This window comes from Suillus discolor, assembly GCF_016758755.1.
Source record: "Suillus discolor strain FC423 chromosome Unknown F5147scaffold_68, whole genome shotgun sequence".
NCBI lineage: Eukaryota > Fungi > Basidiomycota > Agaricomycetes > Boletales > Suillaceae > Suillus > Suillus discolor.
In genome coordinates, this window is record NW_024541315.1 from 167,562 (window position 1) to 189,949 (window position 22,388).

Consider the following 22,388-nt stretch of genomic DNA (forward strand, 5'->3'; position numbering starts at 1 on the left):
GGGCCGGGGAAGCCGTTTGGCTGACATATCATATTATCAATTCTCCTGGTCCGCTGATCGTTAATGTAGATGGAAAAGTATGACGCCACCGAACTGCGGTATGAGCGATAATCCAAAGTCGTAGAGCCCCGTACGATGACTATGTCTCCCACCGAAGTCTCAACACCAGCATTCTCCATTGGGGCGAGAATTATCAGCTTTGTAGTCCAAAACATTGTTGACCACTGTGTTGAAACTGCTCTGGGATACGCATGACGTGTATAGCACTAATTATTGTTGGTGATTTTGGCCACCATATCAGCGTTGAAAATGGGCAACATAAGTTACCTCTGTAGAAACTGCCGGTGAAGCAGGGAACTAAGTCTTTCAAGGGTCGAAGAAGACAGTGTCTTGCCAAAGCGATGGTAATTTATCACGAAAGGCCCAGCAGGATGGAGCTGTAATCCGTCCCACTTTTAGCTCACACACTAGTGGGAGGTCATGGGTGACAACGCTCATAGGTAGTATCAGGTAAAGACCATACATAGCTTGAATAGACATGTGCTGCCATGCCAGTCTAATGCCTCATTATAGGTGTGTCAGGTCTCGAGGGAAATTCGTCTGGTGTTTGCAGTCAAGGAATAACGCAAGTAGCGTCAAACTTGCATATCAACTTGAAATGCCGCTCACCATAACGAGGAAACGTGCATCCATACCCAGGATATTTGCAGTGAGTGAAATCAGCTGGGCTCCATCGAGGGCTCGGGATAAAAGTATTCAGGCAAATATTAGGAATTGATCATAGATGTCTTTGAGAATCTCGAAAACTTGTAAAACATAATTCAAGACGTCCGATATTTTCCTTATATAGATATTAGCTCCCGCTTTACTCTGTCACGGTGCATTAGCCTGAGATGCATGATCTATCGTACCATGGCGGAAGAAATATGGTTTGTAGATAAAACAAGGGACGAGTTCTTCGTTAATTCTTAACGCCACTCAAAAAAACGCCTTCTAATCATAGAATACCAGAGCCCTCAGCTCGATGGATTCCCGAAGCGGCGCTCCCTCTGGAGTGTTTGGGTCTTGGAAGCCACTATGAGGCGTGACCGTCGCAACACTGCCATCTTGTAGCGAGTCCGAGTCAAAGCTGAAACCCTTTTGGCACGACAACAGTCTTCCCCGAGTGACTTCGCTCACCATTTAATAAGAACAAACTCTTCTTGGGTCATCGCCTTCATGTATTTTCACTGGTGGTTTGGGTTGTATTTGACTCCAACTGTCTCACCCTCGCGGTCAGGGTATATGAGAGTGACAGGCTCCAAGTCTTTCTCGAAATCGAGACTCCGGAAGTCACATAGTGCAAGTGGCCAATCTATAGCCACATGTGATATAGGACGCCAAATGTTAATAATTTGGAAACGTCTTCGAAGGAGGGAAGGAGCTTCTGTTGGGGGGAGATGCCTGTGAACACGAGCAATCGATGCAGTTGTTTGGTCCCCGTGAACCAGCGGAACTGGTTGACGTTTCTGTGGGCTATCATCTACCTCACCTGGGCGACGGCGACGAATAGCTGTGACACGAATTGGGCATGAACACGTTTCAAATCGATGCTGGTCGACGTACTGTGATCAAAGATGACAATGCTGGATGCTCCTGTGACCCTCTTGATGAGGTCGATGCTCTCGGGGTAGTATTCGCGCTCAATCTCATCATCATTTAAGAAGCTGGTGTGCTTCGCCGCTTCTCGCCCATACTGAAATCCAGCATTGTCAAGCTTGTAAAGCTCTTCCTTCTCGCGCACGTCCTCAATTTGCATATCATGCGGGTCCTCTCCCCAGTTGCGGACTGGCTTTCCGGTGGTGCTATCTACGTTGACGTAATGGCAAGGCCGAGAGCCGTCAGGCGGAGCAAGCATGTAGTTGAGAGTGCCGGTAGTGTCACAGGCCATGGCTAGTCCGTTGGTGCTGGATGAAAGGCGGAATGAAAGCGTTCTTGGTATCACGAGTAAGTTATATCGTACTTATATGTTTCCAAGGACCGGGAAAGCCGTTTGGCTTACATACCAATTTATCAATTCTAGATATGCTGGTCCGCTAATTGTTAATGTGGATGAAGATATCTTACAAGCATGACGCCATGGAACTGCGATAGTCCAAAGTCGTAGAGTGCCACGTTACCTTGCCAGCAATCTCTGCTGGCGCGAGAATTCTTGATTCCGTAGCCCAAAACACTGTTGGCCAGGTTGAAGTTGCTCCAGGATACATATGGCATGTATAGCACAAATTGTTATTGATGATGTCGACCATTAGCGCTGAAAACAGGCAACATAAGTTACCTCTATAGAAACAACCGGTGAAGCCGGGAAAGAAAGCTGCAAGCAATGACTACAAGCTCGGCAAAACTTTCCAAGGGGTCAACGTTTCAACCTCCCAGCTGAAGGGGATACTTCCCCGCAGGGGTCTTTGTCAAACCAACGTCACAGGTAAGGACGGGGATCAATTTCCGAAAGAGAATGTTCATCAATTGCAAAGTCACCGGCAGATTACTATATAGGGGAATTACTGCAGGTACTACATGTAGGAGCATCGAGTAAGTGAAGAAAATGACATGAAATATGATATATCGACCAAGTACATATTGGAAATATCGACGAGAATGAGCATCAACTTCTCAACTTTGTCGCTGCGCAGGTTCACTGCAGGTTCAAGTGATTGATCGATGAGTGAGAGATCAAGCTGAGAGACTTGGGGTTTGAGCCTGCGAGCATTCTGTCACTGTGGTGACGAAGAAGAGAATTGTCGATGCTCGCCGGCAGGTTGCGATACAATGATCCAAGGCGTAATCAATTGAACACGCCCCTGCAGGGTGTACCAGGATTTCTGCCATTTGACAGCAGTAACAATCCTGCCGAATTGATTAGAATCGTGCCCATAGGTACATGCAGGCTATAAAAGCTGGTCGTCGTCCTATAGTATTCCCCATCCTCAGACATATCATTCGAGATTTCTCTCAGAAGATTACATATTACCTCAAACAGAAATGCATTTCTCCTTCCTCGCCGTTGTTATTGCTTTGACAACATTTATGTCTGTCAGTGCATGTGGCAGATGGTCAGCTCCTTGCAACAACAACCCAGATTGTTGTCCAGGCTATCTTTGCAATCCTAACGTGAGTATGAGCAGGTCACTGCGCAACCAGGATTCAATCGCATGACTCACCTGCGCGCTTTAGAAAAAAGGAGTCAAGCTCTGCACTGCGGTTGGCAATTGAGCCGGAAGCTACATCGCGACAGTGAGTTATGTTTCTGCTCTCGCATTGGTATTATGGTTGATGATGCATATGCAATACCTAGTTTGAAATCAATTAGTACAGTTGTTTTTGGACAAATTTTTGTACTGTTTGAAAATATCTGAAAATGATCGACCGTGCCTAGTCTTGCTCATCGTCCACTAAGCTTTAGTTCGAGAGGGAGCCCTACCCAATAACGATTTTATTTGACCGTTTTATTTGCCATTTTATGTCGCACTCGGCATGCTGTATTGAGTACCATGAGTCTGACGGAATTTGACATGAGAGAGAGCTGCCAAAACGACTTAATGAGATCAACACAACAAGTACGAGTGCTCGACATCGCAAACACTGATGGGCCAACATGGACCAGCAAGAAAACGCACACAGTCACCACGGTCCACAACACCTCAAAAAATCGCTCGATGCTCGCAAATGGCCTGGATGTTCAGTAAGCATGAGCGGTTCGCGTTGGACAACACTAGTACTTGTATTCTTACTGCATAGAATTTTACGACATAGCCCCACTCTGACACTCATGCCTGATAATAATTGTTAGTTCGCAAATGCCACAGATGGTCACACTTGCCGGATTTACAGTGCGCTCGGCACACGTCAGATTCAACATTAATATTAAGAGTTAGTAGGCCCACCGAGAACACATACCCAGGAGTGTCGGATGTGTTCGAGCAAGTGCCCATGCTTCATGAACATGCGCGGCCTCCTCCAAACACAGATTATGATGCGCTACACACCCCTTCCTTCAATCAGTATAACGGTACCCTCATCCAGCATAACACTCACCAGATGCCCTGCCCCATCACACCAGTTCGCCAATCTCATTTCTATACTGATCGATATGGTAGACGTTCCATGACATTGATAATTGTAGGTACTGGAGTGTGAGATCTCAAGATCTGGAGACCAGTAGCATCCCGATTCCCCGCGCTGGCCGCGGCATTGTTGAAACTCCGCAATGACGAGCACTGAACAACATACCTGGAGTCCAATATATCATTTTATTTTTTGTTCCCCGCGGAAATGTATACTCACTCGCTAAAAAATAAAATGAGAAAAATAGAATGGAATTGAGTGGGACTATTGATCAATATTTCAATACACGGGTGAATATTTGAATTGTGAAGTCCGTGATGAGTGGGAGGATTGTGGGAATGTTGAGGCGGATGCATAGATTACTTAATGTGGCGACGGGCATATGGGTCTCATATGTCCGACGTCGGCAATGGCGCCTGCTGTCACGCAGAAAACATGACCTCCACCATTTCTGAACGGATTTGCTTCAATTCCCTTGAAACATGATGGTATAATATGTAGAATGTGCTCAGTGAAGTAGCTAAGCAAGTAGAATAAAATTGAGCGCTGTAGACGAAAATCACGAACTAACAAGTAGTCAGGAAGGGGGTAGTGAAATGGTCGTCCTCGATTGGGACTCGTTTTATTTCTCACTGTCTGTCACCCGTATATGTATTACTTGTAGAAAATAAGATGGGCGAAATAAAATGGAATTGAGTGCGGCTGATGGTGCATATTGCATAATTTGCATTGTGCAGGTAAGGGAGTAACGAGTAAGTGAGAAAAATGACATCAGTGACTAGATATCGACCGAGTACATATCAGAAGTATCGAAGAGAATGAGCATCAACTTCGTTGCTGCGAACTTCAGTAATCGTGCGGTAAGTGAGAGATCCAGATGAGAGACCGGGGGTTCGAACGAGTGTTCAATGGTGACGAAGGGAATTGACGATGTCTGCTGGCAGGTTGTGACGCAATGATCCTAATAATCAATTGAACCCGCTCCTGCAGGTTCTACTAGAAAATCTGCCACCTGACGGCAATAACAATTCTTCCGGATCGATCAAAATCATGCCCATAAGTATATGCACTGTGCAGGATATAAAAGTTGGTCGTCGTCCTATAGACTATAGTGTCCCCCATCCTCACACACATCATTCGAAATTCCTCTCAGAACATTACCCCGCTCAAAAAATGCATTTCTCCTTCCTCGCCATTGTTGTTGCTTTGACAGCATCCATGTCTGTCAGTGCCATAACTTGTACCAACCTTCCGTTCCCTTGCTATAGTACAGAGGCGGATTGCTGTCCGGGCACTACTTGTCAGCCTACTGTGAGTATGAGCAGGTCGCTGTGCTACCAGAATTCAACCATATGACTCACCTGCGCGCCTTAGGGTCAAGGAATCTCGTTGTGCAAGTGAGCTAGCAATTGAGCCAACAGCCCAAGAGGCACATCGCAATAGTGGGTTATGTTTCTGCTTTCGCTTTGGTATCATGGTTGATGGTGCAAAACCTAGCTTGGAGTCAATCAGTCATTTTTGGACAAATGTTTGTACTGCTCGAGCAATGTGGATGTTTGAACATCTGAGAATGATTGATCGTGTCTAGTCTTGCTCATGGTCCACTAAGCTTAAGTTCGAGAAGCTATCGAAACGAGGGTTTATTGCCTCATTATCTCTGTGCAGTAATTGCAAGGTCGCCGGTCTCCTAATGACATAGGCGAATTGCAGGTACTACATATGAGGGAGCAACCAGTCAGTGAGAAAGATAACATGAGATATCGATCGAGTACATATCGGAAGTATCGACAATGAGCATCCTTGTCGTTGCGAGGTTCCGATGAGTGAGGCGGATGAGAGACCGGAGGTTCGAACGAGCGTTCTAAGGCGACAAAGAAGACAATTGTCGATGCCTGCCGGCAGGTTGTGTGTGATACAATGGTCCAAATCAATTGAACACGCTCCTGCAGGTTCTACCGAAGGTTCTGCCACCTAACAGCAATAACAATTCTGCCAAATCGATCAGAATCGTGCCCTTAAGTATATGCAGATATAAAAGCCAGTCGTCGCCCTATAGTGCCCTCCATCCTCAGAGATATCATTCAACATCCTCCTCAGAAATTTATATATTGCCTTGCACAATGCATTTCTGCTTCCTCGCCGTTGTTGTTGCTTTGACAACATCTATGTCTGTCAGTGCCAGTACGTGTACCAACCTTCCAATAATCTGCAAGACAAATGCGGATTGCTGTCCGGGCGTTCAATGTCGACCTGACGTGAGTATGAGCAGGTCGCTGTGCTACCAAGATTCAACCACATGACTCACCTGCACGCCCTTGCTAGGATTCAGGAATCCTGCTCTGCGCGCCCTGAAAATTGACCCAGCAGCCCAAGCGGCATATCGCAACAGTGAGTTATGTTTCCGGTTTCGCTTTGGCATCATGGTTGAACGTTGATGGTGCAATACCTAGTTGGGAGTCGATCAGTACAGTTGTTTTTAGACAAATTTTGGTACTGCTCGGGCAATGGGCATGTTTGAATATATCTGAAAATGATCGACCGTGTCTAACCTCGTCATGGTCCACTAAGCTTGAGTTCGAGAGGCTGTCAAACCAAGCTATCATTGCTGTCGATGATCAGTATTGGAAGGCCATACGAAGATGGAATGTGCTGCGCTGATATTTCCTTACGATCTTGAATCTGTCGTTTAATGTTGACCTCGAAGACCAGCTGTGTGTGATGGAGTCAACGAGATGCCACTTCGTTGCCAATCGTGATGCATGACAGACATGTTATTTTCTAGCCAAAGCTCAAGGTCACACTGAAGGAAAAAAGGGGCGACGAAGATAAAGAGGATTGATATACTTCATGCGCGAGACGTTCCATCAAGGAGTAGCGTTGGAGGTCGACAGTGATTCTCTTCATCGAGCGAGTGTTGGATGAGGTGCAAGGGACACGGACACGGTTGACGAGGAAGAGGAACTTGGAAGAGCGGTGGCACCTTGATAGTAGTTTTGTCAACACTGTTCCTTGTCTCCAAGGGAGTACCAGGTGCCAGGTGGTCTAGGTCGCATGGGTATGCCATGGATTAACTTGATGTCGTGGTGATTGTCAGATGAAGACTAGAATTTAAGAGGTGCTGTGCTGGCAGGTGACCACGATATTTTAACCAAGTGCATCAAGGTTGTAGGTACCACGTACTATCAGACAAGAATGAGTATCAAATTCCAGAAGATGTCTCATTGGCAATTGTTATTGCGCAGTAGTGGTTGTCACCTTCCACGTCACGTGTATGGAGGCCAGCGGAGTTCAAAAAACAGGCCGATATTTGACGAAGTTGTCCTCAATATTTGATGAAGCTGGCTGTGTATAATGACGAGGCTGCCCAATTACAATTATGAAGCTTCCCCGGCCAACAACGCTGGAGGCACGTGACCTATTTCAAAGTTTGTCCAAGGTCTACGCTTTCTAAATCATCATCCTCATATTGGTGCTTATGATCCAGATAGAGTGGTCGGTGGTCGACTTCAAACGGGAAAACGAAGTGAGCGACAGTCGATAGTGGCCGGACGACTCGGGCATCGCCGCCAGTTATCTGAGTCGGTAAAGACTACGAGCAAATACCACTCTGGAGTCTGGGAGAGCTGCGGCAAGAGTACCTACCCCCATCTTCCCTGTGGAATCGAATTGCCCGTCACGAAAGTAAGAGCAAGCACAGACACCTAGGTCTAGTTACGTTCCAGAGTCTTCGTGACGAGTTATCATGGCCAAATGGTCGACCGTTCTTCCCCTATCCATTGCAATTGCAATCCTTGCGTTTGTCAGCCTGGCACGTCATCGTGGAATAGAAACATAAAAGAGGAAAAATTAATCAATTGAAAACCCATTTTTCTGGCTAACAATGCCTACAGTCTCTGCAGAACTCGTGTACTTTACTCCGCCCCCTGACGGGTCCCGCCCATTCACCACTATAAATGCTGATCCGGCGACAGGCCAGCGTGCGCGTAATTGGGAGCAAGAGGTGCATACCGTCGAGATTGAGAACGTCAGGGGCAAAGAAAGTGACTACACCTTGGATACTGCAGGCTTTCAATACGTCACGAAGCCCTCCAAACACAGTGCCTTTATCAATGACGAAGAGATCAGAGGAGAATACTATCCAGAGAGCATTGAACTTCTCAAGGACATCACGGGGGCAAGCAAAGTCGTCCTTTTTGACCACAGTACGTGTGAAACGGGCGCATCATACTCGATTATCTGACTTTTGTTGCATCTTAGCGGTTAGACGCCACCGCCCTGGAGACGTGGAATCGGACGAAACAAAGCGACAGCCTGTTAATCAAGTTCATGTAGACCAAACTCCTGAGTCGGCTACCGCTCGTGTGCATCGTCATTTGCCTGTCGGCGAAGCGGAGAAGCTGGTCAAAAAGCGTTTCCAGATCATCAACCTTTGGCGACCCATTTCTCACCCGGCAGTCGACCATCCATTGGCGTTGTGTGATTACAGGACTGTCGACGCAAAGAAAGATCTCGTTCCTCTCGCATTAGTCTATCCGGATCGTGAGGGCGAGACTTTTGGGGTCAAATTTAACCCGACACATAGGTGGAAGTACCAAAGAGGTATGAAACCGGATGAAGTAGTCTTGATCAAATGGTTCGCTCATTATCCATTATGTTTTGGTCTGTAATGATGCGCTTACCTTGTCCACAGCTACGATTCGGCTAAGGGCGATAACATTGCTAGGTTCACCCCACATACTGGGTTCAAGGATCCCTCGGCACCTCAGGGAGCGCCGCTCAGGGAGTCCATCGAGCTTAGGGCGTTGGTTTTCTATGACTAGAGGCACCATTGTTATGACACCCATATTCGCTTGCGCCTTCATGCTTCATTTCACATTTCTGCATTTCATTACGGAAGTGAACGTGACTGGCCCACTTTTTTAAACGATTGTAAATATAAAGTTGTCATCCTCCGCAAGTGCCTCAATAAGTCAAGTGTTCCATTCCGAGGTGCCCAAACTCCCTAAGAGAAACCATAATATATATAGGTCGCGATCAAGTCGTCTGAAGCTATTCGCTCATTCCAGCGCAGCCCAGATGCCCCGATCACCAACTGGCTCGCTGATAATATTTTTCTTTGGTTTGTGTCTCACTTGGCAGTTCGACACCCATCCCATATCAGACTGTCGTTGTTATTCAATTCACCCACTTTTGTATCTGGAGTGACCGGAAGAAGATAGGAAGATCTGCAAATCAAGAAATAGCTAGAGTAGAATGAATGAAGCCATACGTAACGAGTATAGCTTCACTTGCTGCGGGATGCGACTTGTCACAATACCGACTATCAGTGGAAGAAATGATAGTCAAGGAGTGGTCTTCTCGGTTTCCCAGGAAACCCACGAGTAAGTCTAGTGGCAGAGAGGACAAAGGCTTCCGGTGGAATGAGCAAGAAGCCCAGCAGGACCAGCAAATTCGAGATGTTTAGCAGGCTAATAGTGAAACAATCAATTTCCCACACAATTTGTTCAGCCAGTTGTACCAGCATGATGCGCACCTCAATTCTTTAAACACCTTTCTCCCAACTCATGATGAGTACACCATCGAGGAATGTTTGGCATCGCGACAATCAATGCAAATGGATACCGGTCTTACATGAGATGGCGGCTGGCATTGATATGGCCAAGTGATACAACGTGCTGAGGTATAGAGCATCAGACAAACAGCATCAGATCTTGCGATGAATCACACTGCCTTGCTCGTGGTAGCGAACATTAACAATGATCATATAGTCCAACTCTCAAGTGTATTTCATAGCACGAACGCCGTGACTACCAGTGCTGCAGTGATTGTTTAGCTCGACACCAGCAACACATGACAGTTAAACGAACCAGCGATTTGATGAGCATCTCTTTGCTTGAGAGACGACCGCTCGGCGAATTCGGCGAATTCGGCGAATTGCGCGACTCCGAAATGGCCGAATCCGTGTCCATCAATTCATTACCACAGAAGAACTGCCTTTAACACCTGTGTATTATCCATGTTAAGACCCTGGGTCATGGGTGGTTCCACATAAGTAATTGGATATGGCGATGCTCGTCAAGGAGCGCTTCCACATGAACATTCCAACCGACAAGAGCGGGGCAGTGTCTCTGTGTAAAGACTCCGAGATCTGAATCATTAACCAGGGTATGGTCAGAGATAAGTTGAATGATGCTATTCGAGGGAGAGCGAGGCAGGCAGATTGTCAATGAGTGACTCACAATTTACCTGTATGCGCTCATTTTCATACAATTCTGGCACGCATTGCTAGGGATGCGATGAAACTGCAGCGGGTACAGCAGTAAGTAAAACATCCAACAGAGAGGATGCATATATCTGATATCTGATATCATGCAACGACAGATCTTAAGTGAGAGAAATAGCAACTAGGCCATCAATTGATGATAGCAAAGATGACAAAAAGAAAGAAATGGAAGTACGTGAGAACAATTGTACCACGGAGGATCAACGCACCAACTTATAAATAATCATGCACACCTCCCAGAACTAAGTTCCATTAATCGAAGCCGACTTCCCGCATAGCTTTAGATCTGGAGAATGGGCACATGAGGAGACATAGGGTCTCTGAAGTAACTCCCAAGTGCCTGAAAGCCTATTGTAACTCAAATGCAGATTGGTTTTTGGGTTAGAACTGTAGTAACTAGTTACTGAAGAGAATGAAGCCGCATTGGAGGTTTGAAATTTGGTGTTCGACAGAATCAAGTCAATTTTAGACCGAATGATCATCATGATGAGGCTCGCCTGTCGGAGTTAGAATTAACTTTTGCTTGCCGCTAGCCCTAGTACGTTAGTACACATCACGATCAAAGTCTCGACAGGCAGACTTACCATATGATGTCAACCATGTGTACCAGAATATGAGCGCTTGAGCCACAACCTCCTTCCATCATGCATCCTGTGCTCCAATTACACACTGCAACCATCATGATCCATACATCACGAGCAAGGCACCCTCCGCCGAATCTGCTAGATCCAAGTCACACACTGCAATCACGGCCGTATTGCTGCGCATACTACAGTATGTACTAGTACTTATCTTCAACTGCTCGCTGCATTTATTCACACGTTGGGTCACAAGAAATATGTCAGTCCCAGACACCTTCAGTTTGCAGCTAGTAAAGGTAATTCAGTCGTGCTTTGTCTGCAACCCTTCTCTAATGTCTCTCGTTAACGAAGTACACTAACGGTAAGGTCAGGTTGATGACAACGTTCATCGTTATTCACGACTCAACTTTAGTCGCCGCGTTAGCAGTCCTAGTAAGTTGTGCTGTTTCAATCTCATCGATGATAATTGATTATCACCAGGCTTATGACTACTTTGTCACGTTACACTCTGAAGTCAGCAAAAATAGACCTACCATACCTTGGTGCTGATCTTTCTTGTAGGTCCAGTGGTCTTTGGGACGGAAGTGGGGGATCGTTCGCACTACCTTCATGGTTTCGCGATATGTGCCTTTTGCTGGTGCAATCATGACCTCGTACAGTGAGATACTTACTCCAGTGCGCACTACTACACAAAAGCTTATTCTTGACTAGCCGCTATTAAGACATGGGGCACGCAAAATGTGAGTATATCTTCGATCTGTGCAGTGACAATTACCCCCACTACAACTCACGTCAATGTAGTGTGTGCCATTTAATAATGCTACAAATGGTTGGTTCAGACGATTTTCATCACACGGATTTGCAATAACATTTTGCAGGTATGCATTTCCTAGGAATCATTGCCTCGGAAGGTTAGCTTTTTTATACGACGTCACGGTATGAAACTACATTCAAACACAGGATTGTTGATTGCCAGAATATACGGCTTTTCTGGCAATAACAACACTTACCTGATCGTTCTCCTCTGTTTTGCTTCGGTACAATGATATCTCTATTTCCCTCAAGCACCACTGACTTGTGTGGCGCAGACCATCTTGGTGATGGCTGTGATTATAAGCGCTGCCCCTATCAATTGGAACATGGCAGGTGAGGTCTCAAGGTTCATGTCCTAGTCATATGTAGTATTTATTCATTCATTTTCAGGCTCCCCACCTTGCGCGTTCGAGGGGAGTCGTCATAGTGCTCTTCCGTATGGACTCTTAGCGTGCCTTGAGATCGGTGAGGCAATCATTCATTCAAAAGTTCCTTACTTGACAATTCACTTATAGTTCTTATGTCCACCACCGCATATCTGAGATATCGACATTATCTTGGTTCTCATAGTACACTGATGAGGAGTATCTATCGTGATGGACTGCTCTACATGTTCTGCATCACAAGTATGAACACCATTAAGTTGTTGATTTTGTACTGACATCTCTATAGTGATATCATCAGCCAATGTGATCGTAATCAGCGTCCTACCTGTAAGTTCTTTCTTTGTTAAGTTGATTTTGAAGAATTGAGTAGACTCCTAGCTCTCTTACAGCGAGATGCTAAACGCGTTAGTCTGGTCGATCATCCATGTATATTTATATCGTTGAAGTTCATCCCTTCATTTTAGACCCCAGATTGTTATGCATAGCGTTCTTGCTTCTCGCATACTGTTCAATCTTCCAGTGAACAAGGCGCCGGTCTTCCCCACATACCAATCGACGCCTTCAACGGAAATGTTATCGTGTCCACCCGAGTTTGATGCGATGTCTGAAGGCGGTCAGACGGTTTGTGACGTTGACCACAATCAAGTTTAGACTAGGTGAGATTAGCATCGATAAGCTTTTGTCATTTGAGTTTGCTGACTATGAATTTTTCATATTCAGTTTGTTTCTCTTTATCGCGTCTTTTGCATTGCAGTGCTTATCTACTGTACTACCCAAGTGCATGCATCTTCAGTACTGCTTCGAATTACTTATCAGTGGCTATTGAGGGGTAATTCAATTTGGTTACACCTTGTGAAATTTCGTCCCTCTTGATCACATGGGCGTGATACGATGGATTATTTGGGAATGCACTCATGGTCACGATGTCAGGCTCTCCAAACGACTATCTTAAACCCGCAGGGTGTTTACAGCATTTCCAAATGATATGCCAAGACCACCAACAGGTTCCGCGGTCTCTGATAAAGCCTGATATGACTTGATAATGATACTGAATTCTCGACAGATCAGGAAAGGTTCAGGGTAACTTGACGTTAAGTTATTTTACAATTCTGTGGGGGATTTTTAAGTCCCTTCAAGGTATATAGGAATTATGAGCCCTATATACGATATTTCTTACTCCTCCTAGCGCCTGAGTACACACAATGGCGTCTGCTGCCGATTTCTTTCAACAGAATTTCGATTATATTATCATTGGTATGTTAAGTTATGCCTGTGTGCGATGTCTTGATATGACATTTTACAGGGGGCGGAACAACTGGCCTTGCATTAGCCTCAATGTACATACTTATCATGAGATCCATGTTCTTCTTTCCCTTCAAATCTAACTTTGGGATGTTATAGCCTTTCAACTAATGCTAGCATTCGTGTAGGAGTCATTGAAGCAGGTCTGAGGAAGGATGATGAGATGATTCTTGTGCCTGGTAAGGGATCCAACAGCGACTGATTGATCTTGCGTTCATGAACTTTTTTTTTCAATTTCCCTTTGTAAAGGCATGGTCGGCAAGGCTGTTGGAAGTGAGTCTGGAGTTGTGCTTCAAAGATAGCGCATCACATTTCAAGCTCAGACCCCGAATATGACTGGAATTTGGTCACAAAACCTCAACCATTTGCTCAGAATCGGGAGATATCACTCCCTAGAGGCAAAGTTCTTGGTGGCACATCAGCATTGAATTATATGGCTTACTGTCGGTAGGTGCATAGTTACCACGTGCTCGTGCGATCACATGCTAACTTTCACCATCACAGTGGTTCCAAGCTCGAGCATAACGGTTAGTACCAATGGCTATGCAACTCAATTAATAACTTATATGCCGAAAGACTGGGAGAAACTCGGCATCAAAGGTCAGTAGTACATCATTTAATATAGAACGGAACACATCACCTATTTCACTCGTTTAGGGTGGAATTGGAATACCATCAGTAATGCAATTCGATCTGCTGAGGCTTGGAGCCCTCCAACTCGTCACGCCAAGGCGCACCACGCAGATAATGTTGCGAAAAATCATGGCAGGTAGGACTTAGCATCGTGGATATAATGAGCCAGGCACGGCTATGTCAAGACGAGTGCATACAGCTACTATTATGATCTCGTTTTGCCATTGTTTGAGACCATGAACAAGATGGGTGTGGTCACTAACCAATCTGAAGTGCGTTTGAATATTGACAAAGTGAACACAATTGAAGTTGTTATCAGGCCTCCGGACACAACATAGGCATTTGGACGTACACAGCGTCCATCGATCCTCAAACAAATACACGCTGTTACAGTACAAATGTAAGGCGACAGTAAATGTTATCTTGAAATAATTGACACTGAATTATTTTTCCAGGCGTATTATGATCGGGTTTCTAACCAACCAAACATTACTGTACTCACTGGCGCACAAGCCTCTAAAGTGATTTTCAGACAAACCTCCAGTAGTGATCTGCAAGCTACGGCAGTTGAATATCATAAAGGGGGACGGACTTACGAAGTCCCTGTGCGCCGGGAAGTTATCATATCAACTGGTATGTGTCTATTGTGGTGGTCGAAATGCTAACCCAAATGATGATATCAGGTGCTCTGCAAACCCCCCAGATTCTAGAACTTTCAGGTGCGGCGCTCTAGCTATAGTATCAGATGGTCTGCTCAGTTTTCAATTTCTACATTACCAGGGATTGGTAATCCAGACCTCTTGCGTAGATTGAATATTCCCGTAATAATTGATTTACCTGGCGTTGGCGAAAACCTTCAGGTCCGTGCCACCTCCAGATGAGAAGCGAATAGGGCCTGATACCTGCCTTAGGACCACCCTAAGGTATCCATGGGCGCAGAGCTGAAAGGCTCGCACGAGACCGTGGATGATCTCAATTCAGAAAGCTTTGCTCAACAAAAACTAGAACAATATCGTCTTTCCAGAACAGGGATGCTCAGTAGCACACTATCTACCGTGGTATTCGTTCCATCATCATCTTTCATCCCACTCGACAAGATGCAGAGTATATTGTCAGCCCTGGACGAGGCTCTACAATTACCGCAAATCCAAAACTCGCCCTGGAAAAAATGCTACGAAGTCCAACGCGCCTGGCTTGAGAACAATGGTATTGCTCAATTAGAGGTGGTTTTAGAACCTTGTGCGTCTTTTATCTGTCACGTATAGATGTAGTGTTGACCACCCACAGCTTACACCCACGTCGGGTGCACTAACGACAAAGCTAAGCATTACACGTTAGTGGTCTTCCTGGAGCATGCTTGGAGTCGAGGACATGTCTGTTTTTTCTTCTTAAAATTGCCACTTGAACTGATGCTTCCACCGCAGGTGCATGCAACTTCTTCATCTGTGTTGGATTCGCCAGAGATTGACCTGGCAATGCTCGATTCTCTGGGAAACATTGGTAAGTGAATCGTCATTCCTCGCAGGCAGACCATTGAATCTTCTTCGAGATATGATGATGCTTGTGGAAGCTGTGAAATATGCTTTCAAGGTCATGGAGACAGGGACTCTGGGCGACTTGACTGCGGAAATCATTGAACCTAAACCTTCTTGGTCAGATGAACAACTGATGGATTACATCCGCTCAGATATCGCCAGCGGAGACCATCCTATCGGTGGGTCGTGTAACTTGACAGCTACAAACATTTCTTATGCAAGTTACTCTTCAAAAGGGACAGCTTCGATGCTCCCTCGATCCGCTAATGGCGTCGTCGATAATGAACTGAAGGTCAAATTTAACATAGAGTATAATTATCTGTTAGACGAACTCACAGATTCTTTACAGGTGTATGGGACAACCAATCTGAGAGTGGTGTGTATATCTTTCTTGACAAACTGAGCTCAGCTTCCTTAACATGTACTTCACAGGCGGACGCCAGCATTTTCCCAATCGTAAGGCTGAAAGTTGGTTGTTGCCTTGGAGATACTAATACAGGTGATCTTAGCATGTGGGAACTCATCCTCAAGCCACGCTTTATGGGTAAGCCATCAACAATGATCATGCAACTTCCTCTGAGAAGATCTTTCCAGGTTAGCTCACAAAGCCGCAGAAATCATTCAAACCAGCGAAAAAGCTGAACTTTGATATCTTCGATGGAAAGTATTGTCCGTAGACGACCATTTATGCAAGTTTATGTATCAGCTTTTCTCCGCGGCAACAATTCCATAGATATCTCAAGCACCGATAGTTCCTGTCCATGTCTCAATCAAGTCGATTACACAGTAACCTTTCACAGGCACGTATTGCTTAGTGATCATCTTGATCACCTCTTGAGCGACCATGCCACCAAGGAAAGCTGCAGTGTTGGGCAGCTCGGAAAAAGGTGCTCGAGCACTACGTAATGACATAAGCCATAAATCTAAACCAAGATATAGCTCTACTCACATCTCGCCAATTGCATCGTCAGCCTCATCAGGAAGCTCAGTAGACTGTCCGACAATGGACTGAATCTTTGCACGAATAGACTCGGCTGATGGTGACACCGAGGTGTCGCTCGCTTGAAGTAACGAAAGCGCAGAAAGGGCTAGATGTATACACGTCTCCTTCGGCATCGTTGATAACGACTCCACTAACCCAACAGACAAAAGTTAGCGGTCTGAGCGAATGCAAAGTCCTAAGGTGTTACCTAGAGCAGCTTTGTCTTCATCGAATGTACCCCAAGGTTTACCTCTCAGAACGACCAGAGCATGGGCATTCTTGACAAATGAATCAACTATGCCGTCGTCGACTGGTACTCGGAGATAACTCTTGAAAGCCTGTTTTTCTTCCTCCGCCCTCGTTTTGTACAGTCGCTGCAGATGTATGTAGTTATGGGTGTCAGACTTCATATCTGGCAGGGTTGATGTGAGAGGGAGTGCGTGTGTGTCAGACTGTTCCGTGTACTCCTTCAGGGCGGCGAGAAGATGAAAGAAAGGCGACTGGTTATGGTCCATGGCTTTAGTAGATAGCGCGGGGTCACTAAAAAGGGCCGTGATTTCCGAAGGAACCTAACGGAACAATTAGGCAAAAACTCAAGATAGATGAAACAACAACAACCTTGGTTTCCGTCCAACATCTGTATGCTTGTGCCTCGGCTTCGTCGAAGTTTTCTTCATCCCCTTTCACCTTCAGCGCAAGGACGCTTTTCTTGAACTGTTGTCTCTCTTCGTACGATTTCGGTAGACCACCACCATGCTGTATGATCCCTCATGAGCATGCATTCCACCTGAACAAAGACTAGCTTACAGATTTCTTCCAATCCTCAAGCGCACGAACTAAAATCACCACGTATGGTATGTGTCCGTGCTCTGTAGAATCCATATTGTCGAACTCTAGCGACAGCGCGTGTTCTCTCAAAGCTTGAAATGGTTTGTCGATGCGGAGAGAAGGAGATGTTTCCGAGTGACTCTCGATGACTTGAAAACGTCATAAGCATATTCGAGAACACAGATTCGTACGTACTTGTGTGCTCATGGAATTGAATATAAAAGTCTGCCAGGAATCCAGCTGATCGGACAACCACAAGAGGCGGGTATTTCGCATCTTTCCAAACGAGTGCGGAGAGCTTGTTCAAGAGTGCATGATCTAGGTTATGGGAAATGACGATAGTGAACGAAGTGATCCACTCAGGGTGCAACTCGAGGATGCTCTCGAGAGTTCTAGTGTCTGCACGACCTTCAACGCCGTCATTTAGCTCGCTCAGAAGTTGGACAGCCTCCTCTGCTCTAGACTTTCCAATACTATTGTATCCTTCTAAGAAGAAGTTGTTACCGGCATCAGAGTGTGACACCTTGGCGTGATCAAGGATAGTGAAGTGTCCGATGCCAGGAAGAACAAGGTTCTTCAAGATTGAAGTTGAAGTGGCGGATCCAGATACCAACAGTACCCGAGAAGACTCTAATGCACTCTGTCCAGTCGCTGCCCACAGGCTTATTTGTAAATGTCAATTGGACCTCATTTGTGTAGTTCTCCTAAAGCAATCTTACCGGAGCTGACGGTCATATCTTCGGGTTTTGGTGTCTGGCGCAGACCTATTTCTGGTCAGCCGACAAGTCTTGTTTTGCTAAAGAGATCATACTCTATTGCAGTTGTTGCAGTCTCGATGTCCTGAGAGTCCTGACTAGACATGATGATCGAAAGTAGAGACTGTGAGCCTGTGGCTGGCAACTGATAAGTAATAAAGGTGACAAATTGACGCGTACAGTCACATATTTGTCACACTGCTAATGTGACAGTGTCTCTTTGACCTTCACCATGACAGACACGCGTCAGTTCGGTGATCTTGCAACTCAGCTCATTGCCGAATCTCGTAGATCGACCCTAACAGACACTCTTCTCAAATACAACGACAATCTTGTCCGATCCATCATCCGGGAACAACGCGATCTCGAAAAAATGACCGAAAACAATCAGAACGTCACTCCAGCGATGCTCATCTATCAAACAACCATTGTACGAAACAAAAGATGTCTTCTAGCATATCACAAGCACCGTATGGATAGACTGCGCGATATGTACTGGACCGCAGGAGGCGCTTTACCGCATATCCTCAGCAATCAGGATATTCGCAGCAAGCTCTCTCCTCATGAAGTCGACTTCCTCCGCCAATACAGCACGTCTGTGATGGATTATCGTGCTGGTTTTTCCAACGAGCTCGATATCACAGCTAGTATCACACATCCGCCCAAAGACTTGCATGTTCTGGTTCACGTTATCAGGGATTGTGGGATCATACAGACAGAGCTCGGGACCATCGATTTTCAGAAGGGGCAGAGATTCATGGTTAGGAGGGCTGATATCGAACACCTCATTGTGCAAGGTTATCTCGAGGAAGTTTGATAGTGCGCTGCAAATTTTTCATCAACAAAAAGGTTTTGACCATGATCAGAAAGGAAACACGTGGCGGTGTTTATTTCTGGTGCTGCCAAACAACTCGGCACTTTGTCCAACGCTGTCTACGCGTTACATCAAGTACTCCACCACCATGATGCGACGTGGTCTCCACAATTGCTCGAGATTGTCATCAAGTGCATTGATCTCACAAAATCGCTTTCCTTCATCTCCTTCATCTCCTAAATACCTGTCCACACATTTACGATGGTTGTCAACCGCAACTCCTAAGGCTTCTCCATCCCTTACCGTCCAGCCAACGAACGAACGTTATGATCTCTTTTTTTCTGAGGGCCCTAGTCCTCCTATGTTTACGCCAAATAAAGGGGGTTCCGGTGGTTCTGAAGACATATCTGACCGCGAATGGCAAATCCGGACAGGTCAGTCTGACTTGCTACCCTTGGGAGACACACTGATGCTATCACCAGATCTCCCTATAACCATCATTCTTTTTGATCGTGCGTTACCATATAGGCCGCGCCATCTATATCCTACAGCAAACGCTTCCTGATTTCTTCGATGTCGGCCTTGTCTCAAGCATAGACCCCACAAAGACACCAGCTCTCATAGATTCCAAAGAATCGGATTCGCTGGAGGTACAAAACATCTACAGTCCAAAAGTGAGGTTGATGTACACGCCCCCTGTTGCCCTTCCTTCGCCATTTCCAAGAACGCTTGGGCTGGAAGGTTAGTAATGTACTTAGATTACGTTCCTGTCATTAACAATAAGTTTTATTAGGGCTACCACTGTACCTGGCTTCCTCTGTCTTTATCCGGCACACAATGAGAACATTGTACTCAGACCTTCGCGTAGAGTTACGCAAGGTGGCGGTGCAAGGATCGCCGCATTTAGAAGGCGCGGCAGCCGGAACCCACTCGAATCACCAGCGAGACAAGAGTCTCTTCATTGGCCTGGATGTATATGGCATGACACGCGTCAGCGGTGGGGTTGGGCGATGGCAGATGTCAGGATTTTTACCATCAGTACTGATTCTTGCTGACCATGATCGAGTAGAGACTCGACGTACAGCTTTTCGCCTATTTCTGGGCTGATACAGACTCATACCATTGACTCCATACATCCAGCGCCGCATCAGGCTGCTTATGATGCGCTAAGAGCGTCGCTCAGTAGTGTGTTCGGCTTCGGCGGCCCTGGTCCGGGGGATATTCGACCAGGAGAGGTTCGGACGGTTAATAGCGATAAAGGGTGACCTAGACTTGTTATTTTATATTTCCCAAATATTTCCTGCGTTCATCTCTTCGCCTTTATTTATCCATTACGTCGTTAACCAGGAGATGAGCTTTATAATCCACATGCTGTCGTCCTGTCGTCGGCTGGCGTGAGAGTCGGCAGATAGCGTATATCCACATCCCCGCCACTTGTTTCCATCATTAAGCTGATGTCTAACTTGTAGAAGACGAAGGAGAGATGTCAGTCGGTCTGCTTGCGCCCGAGATGTATGAATTATAACGCAGGACGCGAGTGTCGGTGACCGGTGAAGTCCGGTCGACCCTGAGGCCTGAGTCCCTGACAGCACTAATTTTGGCGAACGTGTTGACGGTAACAGGGCACAGCCATGAGCTGGCCTGAGACCTCTCTTGAGTCTTGACTCCTGGGACTTGTCAATGTGCATATGGGGGTATTGTTTGAATTCTTGGCTGCAGATTAAGTCTGCACACTGTGGATGAGTCTTCAAAGACATGAAAGACTTTGCTCAGACTCGGACACGGAGCAGTACGTTATGACAATTTAGGGCATACGGATATCTCTTCCTGATGAATCATGATAATTAACTTCAAGATCATGATGAAACCGGTGTCGGAATCCGGGAAATGTACAGGGAACGGTTGCCATGCATTGGTCCCGCTCACCCAAGTATAGAAGGCATATGTATTCAATCAAGTATAAGCCCGTTTCTCAATCTGCTCCGCCTCTTTCATCTCACGTCTCTTTACCTCGAGCCCACCGCCGACCTCGTCTTTCCTTGATTGTACACTCATTTTTTTCAATCGTTCACGCATTCTTTCAAACGCAATGTTCACCAAAGCAATTGCTGCTATCCTAGCCTTGCCCTTGGTGGCACAATGTCAGTATTTTATTTTTTTGATGTGCCTTTACGGTTGGTTTATCACGCGATTTTTTCTGTTTTATTGTTTTGTAGTTGTTTCTGCAGACACCTGCACTCGCACATACACCGCTCAGGCTGGCGATATCTGTGACAGTATTTCGGCAGCCAACAATGTTTCCACGTACGCCAAGCCAAGTTCGAGTCCTTGTTGAAAATTCTCTGCTAAAACTTTTCTTCCTGCAGGTACCAGCTTGCTGTCGTCAACGTCGGAATCATCGACGAAGGATGCGACAACCTTGTCGTTGGCCAGAATTACTGCCTTGGATGGCAAGGTCAGGACTGCACGACCACTTATGTAGTCCAGCAATACGACGATTGTTACATTGTCTCCTCCAACGCGGGCATCAACACCACTATCCTGTACGAAAACAACCCGCAGATCAACGAGGATTGCAGCAATATTTACATTGGAGAGGTAGCTCAGTATTTCCCAGCTTTATCTCAGTTTCTAAGGCAGTCTCTTTAGGTATTGTGCACAGCGAACACTGTCCAAGTCCCTCCTGCCCCCTCCGGCACTACCCCCGCTACGACAATCCCTGCAACTGCTACTCCTGCCAACCCCGACGGCGACCTCCCTTGGTGTGACGAGTAAATTCCTTGACCTCCACCATCCTGCTACACTTTCGAGTGTATGTCGCACGGGTGATGACAGGCTGGTCGTGTCGTCGTTTTGGTCACCTTATTCCCTTTTTTTCATTCTGAACTTTATCACATTGTTTTTCACAACCAGAGTTACCCCCGGTGGTGGTATACCCAGCAATAGTAACTCCATCTTTGCACTTTATTACATTGAATCCTTCACATGTGGTAATTCTGGTAATTCCCCCTTACATTCGAGGGAATAGATCGCGGTCTTATAGGGCTTGCCCTTGTGATGGCCATTTACATACGCCGTTGCCGTCGGTGTGATGAGGATATTCAGGAAAACGCTATTCCCCATACTCGTCCGTTCATAGGTAAGTGTGGGAGGCTTTTCTCACTCGATGACAAGGGGCCAGATTCAGCACAGGAGAAAGTCTTCACCGGTGCACCTCGTGGATTTTATGATCCTGAGAAGGGCACTCATTTCGCGAATGGGCGATCAAGCGCCCACTGGCAGTGCCCCCTAAATCCATCCTGAAAGCGATATGAAAAAAAAGATGGGAAGATGATGATAAGGCTGTTCAGCGGGAAGCTGGAACAAAGCAAT

The 22,388-nt window shown here is 46.1% G+C and overlaps 8 protein-coding genes across 8 annotated transcripts; 6 read left to right on the plus strand and 2 right to left on the minus strand.

Moving 5' to 3' along the window:
* Window positions 1–917: 917 nt before the first annotated feature.
* On the minus strand, window positions 918–2,002 carry F5147DRAFT_839923 (uncharacterized protein). The gene is made up of 4 exons (XM_041444257.1): window positions 1,606–2,002; window positions 1,268–1,552; window positions 1,198–1,214; window positions 918–1,137 (listed from the first exon to the last, which is right to left on the minus strand). The coding sequence occupies exons 1-4, from the start codon at window positions 1,928–1,930 to the stop codon at window positions 994–996; spliced, it is 771 nt and encodes a 256-aa protein (XP_041288331.1). The 5' UTR covers window positions 1,931–2,002; the 3' UTR covers window positions 918–993.
* A 5,925-nt stretch (window positions 2,003–7,927) lies between these two features.
* Window positions 7,928–9,143, plus strand: F5147DRAFT_376205 (uncharacterized protein). The gene is made up of 3 exons (XM_041429459.1): window positions 7,928–8,306; window positions 8,362–8,737; window positions 8,795–9,143. The coding sequence occupies exons 1-3, from the start codon at window positions 7,985–7,987 to the stop codon at window positions 8,922–8,924; spliced, it is 828 nt and encodes a 275-aa protein (XP_041288332.1). The 5' UTR covers window positions 7,928–7,984; the 3' UTR covers window positions 8,925–9,143.
* A 1,769-nt stretch (window positions 9,144–10,912) lies between these two features.
* Window positions 10,913–13,043, plus strand: F5147DRAFT_716169 (uncharacterized protein). Its single transcript, XM_041438584.1, has 17 exons — window positions 10,913–11,161; window positions 11,222–11,264; window positions 11,320–11,329; window positions 11,381–11,400; window positions 11,449–11,481; window positions 11,530–11,626; window positions 11,680–11,708; window positions 11,770–11,797; window positions 11,847–11,879; window positions 11,929–12,005; window positions 12,057–12,114; window positions 12,172–12,246; window positions 12,297–12,407; window positions 12,454–12,494; window positions 12,546–12,571; window positions 12,632–12,823; window positions 12,888–13,043. The coding sequence occupies exons 2-16, from the start codon at window positions 11,226–11,228 to the stop codon at window positions 12,816–12,818; spliced, it is 864 nt and encodes a 287-aa protein (XP_041288333.1). The 5' UTR covers window positions 10,913–11,161; window positions 11,222–11,225; the 3' UTR covers window positions 12,819–12,823; window positions 12,888–13,043.
* Window positions 13,044–13,314: 271 nt separating this feature from the next.
* On the plus strand, window positions 13,315–16,537 carry F5147DRAFT_376296 (alcohol oxidase). Its single transcript, XM_041429460.1, has 22 exons — window positions 13,315–13,421; window positions 13,471–13,504; window positions 13,569–13,648; window positions 13,719–13,742; window positions 13,793–13,916; window positions 13,974–13,996; window positions 14,046–14,069; window positions 14,127–14,238; window positions 14,272–14,374; window positions 14,422–14,502; window positions 14,558–14,735; window positions 14,786–14,821; window positions 14,883–14,962; window positions 15,014–15,341; window positions 15,390–15,475; window positions 15,527–15,602; window positions 15,652–15,816; window positions 15,874–15,929; window positions 15,987–16,013; window positions 16,070–16,093; window positions 16,147–16,181; window positions 16,232–16,537. The coding sequence occupies exons 1-22, from the start codon at window positions 13,370–13,372 to the stop codon at window positions 16,284–16,286; spliced, it is 1,803 nt and encodes a 600-aa protein (XP_041288334.1). The 5' UTR covers window positions 13,315–13,369; the 3' UTR covers window positions 16,287–16,537.
* Window positions 16,376–18,343, minus strand: F5147DRAFT_754950 (uncharacterized protein; the record flags this gene model as incomplete). The annotated part of the gene is made up of 8 exons (XM_041440310.1): window positions 18,259–18,343; window positions 18,167–18,211; window positions 17,643–18,109; window positions 17,427–17,596; window positions 17,238–17,375; window positions 16,828–17,188; window positions 16,587–16,770; window positions 16,376–16,535 (listed from the first exon to the last, which is right to left on the minus strand). The coding sequence occupies exons 1-8, from the start codon at window positions 18,306–18,308 to the stop codon at window positions 16,376–16,378; spliced, it is 1,575 nt and encodes a 524-aa protein (XP_041288335.1). The 5' UTR covers window positions 18,309–18,343.
* A 91-nt stretch (window positions 18,344–18,434) lies between these two features.
* Window positions 18,435–19,019, plus strand: F5147DRAFT_583897 (uncharacterized protein; the record flags this gene model as incomplete). Its single annotated transcript, XM_041431757.1, has 1 exon — window positions 18,435–19,019. The coding sequence occupies one exon, from the start codon at window positions 18,435–18,437 to the stop codon at window positions 19,017–19,019; it is 585 nt and encodes a 194-aa protein (XP_041288336.1).
* A 358-nt stretch (window positions 19,020–19,377) lies between these two features.
* F5147DRAFT_583954 (uncharacterized protein) lies at window positions 19,378–20,281 on the plus strand (the record flags this gene model as incomplete). Its single annotated transcript, XM_041431760.1, has 4 exons — window positions 19,378–19,450; window positions 19,545–19,757; window positions 19,810–20,035; window positions 20,086–20,281. The coding sequence occupies 4 exons, from the start codon at window positions 19,378–19,380 to the stop codon at window positions 20,279–20,281; spliced, it is 708 nt and encodes a 235-aa protein (XP_041288337.1).
* A 655-nt stretch (window positions 20,282–20,936) lies between these two features.
* Window positions 20,937–22,095, plus strand: F5147DRAFT_716229 (uncharacterized protein). Its single transcript, XM_041438585.1, has 4 exons — window positions 20,937–21,157; window positions 21,233–21,320; window positions 21,383–21,614; window positions 21,666–22,095. The coding sequence occupies exons 1-4, from the start codon at window positions 21,106–21,108 to the stop codon at window positions 21,789–21,791; spliced, it is 498 nt and encodes a 165-aa protein (XP_041288338.1). The 5' UTR covers window positions 20,937–21,105; the 3' UTR covers window positions 21,792–22,095.
* The last annotated feature ends 293 nt before the right edge of the window (window positions 22,096–22,388 follow it).